General features: G+C 34.6%; 1 protein-coding gene across 1 annotated transcript in view; it reads left to right on the top strand.

Annotated features, from left to right (window-relative positions):
• LRRC7 (leucine rich repeat containing 7) overlaps window positions 1-12,896 on the top strand; it is a 542,709-nt gene that overhangs the window by 410,788 nt on the left and 119,025 nt on the right. Inside the window, exon 11 of the mRNA XM_029949178.1 lies at window positions 1,503-1,575. Within this exon, the coding sequence (XP_029805038.1) occupies window positions 1,503-1,575 (73 nt within the window). The remainder of the gene's footprint in view (window positions 1-1,502; window positions 1,576-12,896) is intronic.

Here is a 12,896-nt window from a genome sequence, read left to right as displayed (position 1 = left end):
TTTCACAATTGATGAACAAGCTTAGGAGTGTTTTTATATTTCCAAGGTTGACATTTTTTTACATACACACTGGAAAAGCTGCAGTGATTCAGTCAACCTTTAAACATAGATGAATATGGCAGTCGGTATGCAAATTTCAGAGACAAATTCCCAGTGAATCTTACCCCAATGAGAATTGTCCGTGTTCCCAGGTGTAGCTCTCTTCAGCAGTGTATTCTGGGGGCACAAGCTGATGTATCAAGCTTCAATATTTTGTAGGTATTTTCTCACAGCAGTCTGACAGTGAGAATCTTTCTCTCCACTAAATATTGAGTGCTTCTACAGAATATGTAACTGAACATACTGAAATTTTAAGTGCAATAGTTAGTTTTTATTTTAGATATATTCTGATTTTATGCCTTTAAGAAATCCTCAGAATACTTGAGGTGGGTGGGCATGATCTACAGCGATGCTTCTCGAAGAACATTCATGAAGCACTAGCTAAACAAGATACTTTGCACACTCACATGCATTCTGCAATAACTTTCAAGAGTCACTTTACTACATTAATATATTAAGAGCTCCTAAAAAAAACTTTATTAAAGAAATACGTTTAATGTTGTTTAATTTAGCGTTTTCCAAGCACATTTGACCATGGAACCTACTATAGCCATCAAAACAAGTTTTCTGAAAAACAAGTAGCCTACAGCTGATATGCATATTTCCAATGTAAAACAAAAATTAACCATGCTTTGCCCTTGGACTTTGGCTATTTAAGCCATATTAATACTAAAGATTAAATTATAGCTAAGTAAAGGAAGTTGTTCTTCAATTACTCTGTGGCTATTAAAACCTTGGGAATAAAAGCAGGCAGTAAGAGTATGGAAGGCATAAATCTGACAGTGAAATATAAATAGTTGAAACTTCAATTCTTGGCCAGTTCTACTCAGTATATTAAAATTGCGAGTTCGTGTACTTTCTGCTGATCTAAGTTCAAGGATTTATGGTAATGAAAAAAGTATGAGGTCATATGTTGTAATTTTCCAAGCCTATAATTATAGCCACTGCATCGCAATATCTCAATACCCATTTGTTGATCATTAGGCTTAATTCAGATATGTTTTTAATTTGTATCAGACAGGAATGTTAGTTATTAGTGCTTACGAGTTAATTAAATATTAAATCACAGCTGGGTTAAAAATTTTCATCTAGTGCATTTGCAACATAATAGATAAGGGAAATGTGGTAGTGTTGCTGTCAACTTAGGTTTCTATGGAGCCCTACATTTTGTTTATTTGTCTGCATTGATGTGCTTGAACTCCCATTGATGTAGGTAAAGCTTTTACAACTGGACAGTCAAAACTAGAGTATATAAAAATTTGTAGGTTTATTTGTAGGTTTATATGAGTAGGGTGCAGCCTATTGGCATGACAAATATTCATCACAAGGGTTTTCTTTTTTTTCATATTGTATTTTCTGTCAGAGATCTGTTTTTATGTATTAATAAAGCTTCTCTGTTTTAGGTCTTTTGAAAAAACTAACTACTCTAAAAGTAGATGACAATCAACTTACAATACTACCCAATACAATTGGAAAGTAAGTGCCAAAGTTTCATACCAGTCAGTCTCTCTAAGCCAGAAACAAAAAGATATGTTGGATTTTTTAATTCAAAACATATTCTGCTATCTTAATTTACTTTTATATATAAGCATTGCATTGACATTTCACTATATAATACCATGAGAAATAACTATGACTCTTTCATAAGCAAAGGGATTACCCATATCTTTAATTACGTCATTGCCTATAATTTCCCAGGTACTATGAGTTTGATGTTTTGAGTAGCAGCTCTAAATTTACTTGAATATGTCTTACAAAATCAAATCAATTTGTATACAGCTCTGTAGTATATGTTACCCTTACACTATAAGTGATTTATACATTATATTGCTAATTGTTTTATGGTAATAGTACTATATAATAGTACTGGAAATGTTACTAAAATAGTATAATAAAGTTATATTGCTAATTGATATTCATAGAAGTTTAATACAGTTTTAGTAGCTAAAGATATAAGCATCTGTTTAACGTGCATTTTTGTAAATGGCAGGTGTCAATTCTATATCAATGCTAGCATTAAATATGAAATACTAATGGGTGATGGGTGTTAAGGAGGGCACTTGCGATGAGCACTGGGTGTTATAACTAAAGTGATGAATCACTAAATTCTACTCCTGAAACAATATTACACTATATGCACACTAACTAGATTTTAAATAAAAATTTGAAAGAAAAAATAAAGAAAAATAAATATGAAATACTAAAAAATCAAATGGAAGTGTGGAGCTTGTTGAATTAAATTTTTATTATTTGTAGTAAATTATATAGAATTTCTCTTAAATTTTTATTACAAAGTTTCATGTGGTTGTTTTTGAATTTTTTAATTAAGATTTTCTTTCAATTCCAGTATAGTTAACATACAGTGCTATACTAGTTTCAGGCATACAATATGGTGATTCAACAATTCTATGCATTTCCCAGCGATCATAACACAAGAGCACTCTTTAATCCCCATCGTCGCTTTCAGCCATCTCCCCTGGCTCCCCCCCCCCCCCCCCCCTGGTTACCATCAGTTTGTTGTCTGTAGTTAAGCATCTGGTTCTTGCTCTCTCTCTCTCTCTCTCTTTTTTTTTAATTTCCTTTGCTTGTTTTTTTTTCTTGTTTGTTTCTTAAATTCCACACAAGTGAAATCACATAGTATTTGTCTTTTTCTGACTTATTTTATCTAGCATTATACTCTCTATTAGCCTGCATTAGATAATGGCCTCATCATTGCCTTTTAAGGATAAAATATATTCCATTCATTTGAGAGCAATTTCTTCCTAATTATATGTTATCATTAACCTTTGGTTCACTATTCTTTAAGAAATAAATATTGTTATCAATGTTTCTTTGAAATGCTTTTGTTTATAACTAGTATGAAGTGAGGAATTGATAGACTATCTTCATTCTAAAATTATGAAAGCCCATTTTATAGGAATCTTACCTCACATGTCAGTATGAAGAATTACAGAAATCCATAATTTAACAGATTTGGGTATATTTGAGGAGTGGGGAAAGAATGGCCATTTTTTAAAGTGAGATTTGAGGTGCCTGGGTGGCTAGGTCAGTTAAGCATCTGACTTCAGCTCAGGTCATTGTTCCATGGCTCATGAGTTCGAGCCCCACATCAGGCTCTGTGTGACACCTCAAAGCAGCTCAAATCTGCTTCAGATTCTGTGTCCCTCCCTTTCTCTCTATCCCTCCCCCATTTGATCTCTCTCTCTTGAATAAATAAACATTAAAATTTTTTAAAAGGTGAGTTTAATATGTGTTATTGACATGTAATAAACTGTATATATTTAAAGTCTACATTATGATAAGTTTTGACATATTGAAAGCCATAAAACCATCACCACAATCAAGATGGTAAACATATTCTTCAGTCCCAGTGGTTTCTCATACCCTTTCTCTCCCCGCTACACCCCAAGTTGGCAAATAACCACTAGTGTGGAAAATCTTACTTCCAAAGAGTAGAACACTTTGACTAAATTCAAATTCCAATATTCAAACTTTAGAAAGTAGTAAAACTTTCAGCTATTTTTTCAAATCTCACCTATTTTTAATATTATAATGTCCATACCATACAATATATTCCTCTCTGCATTTACTCCCTTTATCTCCAATATAAAGAGAAATTTACTTTCCTTTGGGGTATACAAAAGTAATCATCTTTATCGGCCTGATGCTTTTCAAAAACTCTTCCTATATAATTATATCCTGAGGCACTAATTATCTTCTTTAGGCCAATACTCAGGAGAAACTGAATTCAACTCCATTTACTTCTACCAAGGTCATGGTTGGTATTTTGCTGCTCATGTTCACGTATCTTATATAAACTAATTACCCTAGGTCTATGAAGACAAATTTAAAAGGTTTGATCATCTAAAACTACACTAAGAAAAGTTGCCTTTACAGTATGCAACTTTTGGTGTAAATTTGGTGTGAATTTGAATGCTAGGTTATTTACATAATTAGTCTTCTCTTAAGGATTTAAATTTTTTTAATGAATAATTATTTACCTTTAAAAAGTATTAAAAAAAGATTCATTAAAGATAAAGGGGTCTATTCAGTTCAGAAGTTGATTACTGGTTTAGAGGCATAAGGGTTAAGAATTTTATCATAGAAGCTCATTTTTTAAATGTCATTATCTTAATTTAACTATTGTTTCCAGGAAAATAAAAGGAAAGTATTAGAGAAATGGACAAAAAAAAAGATGAAAGAAACAAACAAAAAGAAGCCAGTGGGAAACGTGTACTCAATTTTTCTGTGAACCTAAGACGGGTCTAAAAAATAGCCTTTAACAAAAAGAAGAATGACAAACTAGTTATTTAAACTTGGGTTTTAGCCAGACATTTCGTCAAAAATGAACAAAGTGAGCTCATCACTTTAAGGAGAACAACTGACAGAATTTGTTGCTGACAATAAAATTTGAGCTGTCAAGCAAAAATTGGAATTTTGGAAAATTCCAATCTGCCACTGTGAGCTTGACAGCTTCCCAATACCTATATGCTTTTCTTATAAGATGAGTATGATAGAAATTAATGTAATTTGTTGATATTGTATTATGAAATGTGTCAACATCTGGAAAATCTGTACAACTCAGTGAAGCAACATTTTCCAAATAACCAATGCATGAGTTACAGGATCAGGCATGAGTATAAGACCCATTCAAAATGCAGAATAGACCAGTTGATTTTAATGTATTGGTATGAAGAATAAGAAAAACTTATTGACATAGTTTCAGATTCTACATTGCAGTTATTCCCCCAGAAAACAGCAACTTGTTGAGTTTTGATGTAGTATCAAAACATAACCCAATTATCCAAAAGGACTATTGAAATACCCCTCCCTTTTCCAATTACACATCTGTGTGAGGCTGGATATTTTTTAGATATAATTCAGTCAAAACAATATATCACAACAGATTGAATACATAAGCAGATAGGAGAATCTAGTACCATCTACTAAACCCAGCATTGAAGAAATTGGCAAAAATAAAAACAATGTTACCTTTTACACTACATGTTTTTGTTTAGAAAAATACCATTATGTTGAATAAAAATATGTTATTTACATGAACATGTCATAGGTTTACTATTGTTATTTAACAGATAATATTAAAAATTCTTGTTTTAATTTATTACATAGTAGATAGCAATAGACATAACAAGATAAATACAAGTTCCTTAGAGTTGCCAATGATTTTTAAGAGTGTAAAGAGATCTTAAGACCAACAAGTTTGATGGTATCTGTTCTATATCACATCATGGTTTGTATAGTAAGGGACATTTTCTAATTTACATTGTTCTCACTGCAGGGTAGCACCTGCATACAAATAGTTTGAATTTGCATGTACAGCAGAAAAATAAACTCTATATATCAAAATTTTATAGTATACTTTAGTAAGCAATCTGTATGAAGTAAAAATAATACAATAGCAATAGTAATAGTTTTATTTTTCTTAGGGAATTCAGATTTGATATATTAGAGGTTTAATGCAAGGGCTAGAGAAGAAATTTGATTATGATCTTATTTAATGACAGCCCAAATCACATACAAAAACTGTTTTGTAAATAGTAGAATAGCCTGCATTTTTTTTATTAATCATTCTACCTAGACCTCTCCCAAATCCTAGAAATGTTATGACCAGTTATAGTGATAATCTCATTCTACACTTAGAATGTTCAATATGTTAGACTTATCTTTGTTTTTATTTTTTATTTTTATTTTTATTTTTATTTTAGAGAGGGAGAGAACATGCAAGTAGGGGAGAGGGACACAGGGAGAGTGAGAATCTTAAGCAGGCTCCATGGTCAATGTGGAGCCTGATGTGGGGCTAAGTCCCACAACCCTGGGATCATGACCTGAACTGAAATCTAGAGTTGGACACTCAACTGACTGAGCCAGCTGGCACCCCTCTTTGATCATTTTTAGTAGTCCAACTAGTAAAAACTGCTAAAGAATTTATTTTTCAGCATTTTTCACAGTGAAATAGATTCCATGACTTTTGTGTGAAATGACTTGTAAAATTGATTATTTTTGTTGTCTAACCTTAAATTGTACCTAGGAGTTCCAACCACTCTATGAATCGAATGTACAATGAAAATAATAGTAGGTGACTTTTTTTTTTTTAACTCACTTAGTGCCAGATACCATGTTTGGTGCTTTAACCAAATTCTCATTTAGTTAAAGTTCCCATTAACAGCATTCTTTGTATATTATTATCTTCCCATCAACAGTTAGAGACTGAGGCTGAGATAAGTCAGTGGATTTCAAAACTAAGCTGTTAACTGACCTATGATGCCTCTTAATACATATAATAATTTTGTCATACATTTTGTAATATTTGGTAATTTAATGGGTCTCACTTCTGTAGATGCAAAGGATTTTCCATAAGAGAAACTACACCCTAAACCCTCTCTTTCTTAGCTTCATAGTTTTAGTCAAAAGCAATAAAAACTTGGGGTTCCTAGGTGGCTCAGTCAGTTGATCATCCAACTTTGGCTCAGGTCATGATCTCACGGTTCATGAGTTTGAGCCCCAAGTCGGGCTCTGTGTTGACAGCTCAGAGTCTGCAGCCTAGTTCAGATTTTGTGTCTTCCTCTCTCTCTTTCCTTCTTCCATTCACACTCTGTCTGTATCTCTCAAAAATAAACATTTTTAAGAATTTTTTTAAAAAAGCAATAAAAACTCAAAAACCTGAATGGAAATTTTAAACGTTCATTCCCTCACAAAGTATGGTCAAACAGAAATACCTCTGGACTGGATATCAGACAATCCATGTAACTTAGCAAATCTGGGTAAACCCCTTCTTCTCAACGAGCCTCTGATTCCTCAGGGATAGTGCAGGGAGCACTGTCTTTGGAATCAAATAACATGGATGTGAATAATGGCTATGCCACTTACTGTGAGAATTTGGACAAGGTTCCTTAGTTGGCTTAGTGGCTTAGTTTCCTTATTTACAGTTTCTACCTGCATCTAAAACTCTCTAGTTCTTTGATCCAGATGTTTAGCCTATATGATAACAATACCCTAGATAGTAAATTCCATTAGTCTATTTACTAGACTGTTATAACAAGAAAATAAGTGAACTTTATTCTAGGTACCTGAACACTAAAAACGTTCTTTCCTCTGTTTTCCTGTTTCATAGATGGATATATAAGAAACTAAAAATGTACAGGACTTTGGAGAGGAGAATGTGGGACTTGGTGAATAGAATAAATAGGGAAACTTGATTTTATCAAATACTCTGTAGTTTTAGACCTTTCTCTTATGTAATGTTATTCTAGTCAAAAAATTAAAGATAACACACAAACACACACTTCACTGGATCAAACCAAAATCCATTTACATAAATATTCAAATTTTTATGTGATTTAAATGTGTTTGTCTGATCAGCAGCATTAGCTTCAAGTGGGAACTTGTTAGAAATGCACGTTCAGAGACAAACCCAGGTCTACTGAAATGGGAAACTTTGGGGGCCTTGGGCCTTCAATCTCTATATAAACAAGACTTTTAGGGGATTCTAATATGCTAAAGTTTGGGAACAACTATCTAGATTCAGCCTACAGTTATCAGCTAACTATCTTCTCAAATCATAATCTATTGTGCCTGCATCAGAATTACATGAAGTGATGGATTGAAATGAAGCTGCCTTAGAGAGGAAGTTTGCCATGGTGGTTGATAGCTTGGGCGCTGGAGCCAGACCTTCTGGGTTCAGACCCTGGCTCTTTGATTTGCTACTGGGTGACAGAGCCTGAGATTCCTCTTCATAAATAGAGATCATAATAATAATGCTCACCTCCTAAGAATGTTGTGAGGATTAAATGTATTAATAAATGGAAAGTGCTCACATATTCAATAAAAGTTTTCAAAAGATAGTTTGATAAAGTAAAAAATTACTGACTTAGGTAATTTGCACTTCTGGTATTTGAATTTAAAAAAATATGCTTACTGTTTTTACACTTGATTCTTCTCTCTTTTGCCCACCCAGACCACTACAGCTTCTTCCTCTAAATTAAAAGATGTAGTACACCTACAAACTAGACCAGCATTTTCTGAATTATATTTCTCAAAACAGTTATTATTGGGATTTCAATAGGTATGACACAAAGATAACTTTCACGGACAGATAGGTTTTGGAAATAATGTATACAAGTTAGGGAACAATGTAACTTGTGATATTTTTCCATTTGTTATCTCACTTTCTTATTCATCTTTTGTATCATGATTTAACTTGTCTGTTATTTTGCCATGTCTTATTAACTAGAATATAGGCTCCTTAAGGTCTGGGATCATGTCCTGAGAATATTTAATCTCCTTCATTGTACCTAAGCAGTAGGGTAGAGAAGCATGTTTGCAAGCCTTGATTTCAATCCTGGCTTCTCCACTCATTAACTAATTGACCTTGGACATGTCACTTCACATCTCAGAACTGCAATTTTCTCATCTGAAAGATAGAAATAGTAATTCATCTCAGAGGTTGTTGTGAGACTTAGTGTTAGATAGCCTTCAATAAATTATACTAGTCTTTAAAATTATTTATGTTTTTTATTTATTTTTGAGAGACAGCATGAGCAGGGGAGGGTCAGAGAGAGAGGGAGATGCAGAATCCAAAGCGGCTCCAGGCTCTGAGCTAGCTGTCAGCACAGAGCCCGACGCGGGGCTCAAACCCACTAACCGTGAGATCATGACCTGAGCTGAAGCTGGACGCTTAACCGACTGAGCCACCCAGATGCCCCTATAATAGTCATTGATAGAAATAATTAAAAAGATATTTATTTATTGCTGTTTATGTTCATTCATTTAAAGATTAATAAAATAACATGATAACATCAAGTTCTTAAATAGAAAAATGTTTTATACTGATTTGCAAATATAATATGTTGTCTTAGTCTGCTTAGGCTACCATAATAAAATATCACAGATCAGGTGGCTTAAACAATATAAATTTATGTATCATGGTTCTGGAGGCTGGGAAATCCAAAATCAAAGTGTTGGCAAGAGGGGTTTTATTCTGAGGTCTCCTCTTGACTTACAAGCAGCCACCATCTTTCAGTGTGCTCACACAATCTTTTCCTTGTGTATGCACAAAGAGAAAGACAAGGAGAGAGGAAGAGAAGCTGGTTCTCTAGAATCTCTTCTTAGAATAGCACAGATCCCATTTTGAGTGCCCCATCCTGAAAGACATTATCTAACTCTGATTTACTTCCCAAAGGCCCATATGTAACACTATCACATTGTAGGTTAAAGCTTTAACATATGAATTGGACGGTGGGGCAAAAACATGATGTACGTGACATACATATTTAAACTTAAAAAATATACGCTCAAGAAAAGCAGTGTTTGAGGGGCACTGGGATGGCTCAGTCAGTTAAGTGTTCTACTTTGGCTCAGGTCATGATCTCCCAATTCTTGGGTTGGAGCCCTACATTGGGCTCTGTGCTGACAGTTCAGAGCCTGGAGTCTGCTTCTGATTCTGTGTCTCCCTCTCTTTCTACCCCTCCCCTATCTGCGCTCTTTCTCTCTCTCTCTCAAAAATAAATAAAAACATTTTAAAAAAAGAAAAGAAAAGCAGTATTTGAAATTGTTTCTATGCTTTTTAGCAGCGTCCTCAAGAATAAGCTTTTAGGATCATAGTATTTGATTGAAAAGTCTAAGGAGCTAGAGAGAGAAATTTAAGACACAAAAGAAAAAGATTATAATGTATTTCCTGAAGTGGTAGAGTTATCCTTATGAAAAAAGTAGGTACTGAGAGAAGTACAGATAAATGATTAAATGGAATTTCACTTATGAATGTATAAGATTTCAGTTAAGGTACAAAACCAGTGATGATTTCCATTTAAGAGCCATTGTCCTCTACTGCCTATTTTCTCCTTCACTCCCTGCCCCGATATTTCAGGATTGTGACCATTTATGGGCTATGGCCAAATTATAAAGGCAGCATAAATGAAATGTTTCTATATTTTGGTTGGTTAAAAAATCTTTCAATATCCTATCTTGGAGCATATAGAATTTTTTTTTAGTTTATTTATCGATTATATTGAGAGAAAGCGTGCGTGCAAGCCGAGGAAGGGTAGAGACAGAGAGAGAATCCTAAGAAGGCTCTGTGCTGTCAGAATTGAGCCTGATGGGGCCAATTACATGAACCATAAGATCATGACCTGAGCCAAAATCAAAAGTTGGATGCTTAACCAACTCAGCCACCCAGGTACCACATATAGAAATTTTTTTTAGTGGTGTTCTGCAATGAGCAAAGCTATTTTCTACTCATGGGTTGTAGATACGTTCACTTAAAATGGTACTTTTAAATAGAAGTTTACATTTAGGTTGTACTTTTCTCCTGTAATAAAAAAAAATTACAGATTTTTCTTTTCAATCAACCTAATTAACTTCCTAAAGAGTTGAAAAGAAAGGAAAGGTCAATGATTACTTTAGAAATATGGAAAAAGTGGGTCAAACAAAAAGTATATTGTCTTGACAATGATGGTAACTCTGTTCAAAATCAATCAACATAAGGGGGCCTGGGTGGCTCAGTCAGTTAAGCTTCTGACTTCAGCCCAGGTCATGATTTCATGGTTCATGAGTTTGACCCCCATGTCGGGCTCTGTGCTGACAGCTCAGAGAAAAGAATTAGTTTCAATTTTGTCAATTTCTTGCATCATTTAGAAGCAGTACAAGTGACTTGCCTAATATTAATGAGAAAATTAAAGATAGTGTCTAAAACTTGATTCCTGGCCTAAATTAAATGAAATTTATATTACACTCTCTAAAAATAAGGATAATGGCAAAAGTTACTTAGCATTCACTATGTGCCCATTCTAAGTGTTTTTTACCTATATTTAGTCCTTGTAACACATGGTTAACTACTGTTATCACCTTCTTGTGCCCAGTGATGAAACTAAGGTGCTGAGTAATTAAGTAACTTGACTAAGATATTGCCACCAGTAATTGTTCAAGTCCAGGCTCCAATCCCAGCTCCTTGGCTGGAGTTTGGCCTCTTAACTCCTGGAATATCCTAATGCTTTAAGGCAGTAGCTATTTAAGTAGCTTGCCTTTTCCAAACAAGTTTTATATCTCTCCCTTTAGTTATTACAGATATACTTCATTTTATTCACTTGGCATTTTTATACAAATTGAAAGTCTGTGGTAGCCTTGCATTGAGCAACACTATCAGTGTCATTTTCCCAACATTTACTCATGTCATGTCTCTGTGTCACATTTTGGTAATTCTCACCATAATTCAAACTTTTTAATTACTATTATATTTGTTATGGTGATCCATGATCAGTGATCTACTATTGTTATTTGGCAGGTGTGGGGGGCGGGCACCATGAACTGCACTCATGCAAGATGGCAAACTTCTCTGGTAAACGTTGTTTGTGTTCTAACTGGTCTACCAATCAGGCACTCCCCCATCAGTCTCCCTCTCCTTGGCCTTTTCTATTTGCTGAGACACAATATTGAAATTAGACCAATTATTAACCTTACAGCAGCCTCTGAGTGTTCAGGTGAAAGAGTTGCATATCTCACACTTTAAATCAAGCTAGAAATGATTTACTTCATGAGGAAGGTGTGTAAAAAGCCAAGATAGGCCTAAATCTAGGCCTCTACTGCCAAACAGCCAAGTTGTGAATGCATAGGAAAAGTTCTTTTAAAAGGAGACCTACTACTCAGAGAAAAAGATTCCTTTCAAAATATTACTGTTCATTGACAAGGAACCTGTCACTCAGGAGCTCTGATGGAGATGTACAATGAGATTGATTTTGTACACAACATCCATTCTATAGCCCATCGGTCCAAGAGTCATTTTAACTTTCAAGTATTATTATTTAAGAAATATAATTTGTAATGGGGGACCTGGGTGACTCAGTCAGTTAAATGTCTGATTCTTGAATTCCACTTGGGTCATGGTCTCACAGTTTGTGAATTCGAGCCCCACATCGGGCTCTGCATAAGCCTTCTCGAGATTCGCTCTCTCTCTCTCTCTCTCTCTCTCTCTCTCTCTCTCTGTCTCTCTCTCTCTCCCTCTCCCTCTCCCTCTCCCTCCCCTACTCCCTGATATTTCTCTCTCTCCCTCTCTTTCTCTCTCTCTCTCTCTTAAGATAAATAAATGAACTTAAAAGATATATATAATCTATAAGGCTATAGCTGCCACAGATAGTGATGCCTCAAATGGATCTGTGAAAAGTAAATTGAAAGCCTCCTAGAAAGGATTCATTGTTCTACATGTCATGAAGAACATTTGTAACTCATGAGAAGAGGTCAAAATATTAAGATTAACAGGAAGTTGGAAGAAGTTTATTCCAACCCTCATGGATGACGTTGAGGGGTTCAAGACTTCAGTGGAGGACATAACTCCAGATGAGGTGGAAACAACAGAAGAACTGGAATTAGATGTGGAACCTGAAGATGTGACTGAATTGTCACAGTCTCATGTTAAAACATTAAGAAATAAGGAGTTTCTTCTTATGGATGAGAAAAGATGGTGGTTTCTTGAGATGGAATCTACTCCTGGTGGAGATGTTGTGAAGATTGTTGAAATGACAACACAGAACTTATGATATTACATAAACTTAGTTGATAAAGTAGCAGCCAGGGTTTGAGAGTATTGAGTCCTGTTTTGAAAGAAGTTCTACTGTATGCAAAATGCTATCAAACAACATCAAATATCACAGAGCAGCTGTTCATCAAAGGAAGAGTCAATTGTTATGGTAGACTTCATTGTTGTCCTATCTTAAGAAATTTAATGAAAACCTTCAGCAACACCACCCTGATCAGTCAGCTTTCATCAACATCAAGTCAAGCCCCTCCAC

Source organism: Suricata suricatta, chromosome 8, assembly GCF_006229205.1.
Source record: "Suricata suricatta isolate VVHF042 chromosome 8, meerkat_22Aug2017_6uvM2_HiC, whole genome shotgun sequence".
Classification (NCBI taxonomy): domain Eukaryota; kingdom Metazoa; phylum Chordata; class Mammalia; order Carnivora; family Herpestidae; genus Suricata; species Suricata suricatta.
The sequence above is the reverse complement of the archived record's forward strand: the minus strand, read 5'-3'. Positions and strand labels throughout refer to the sequence as shown.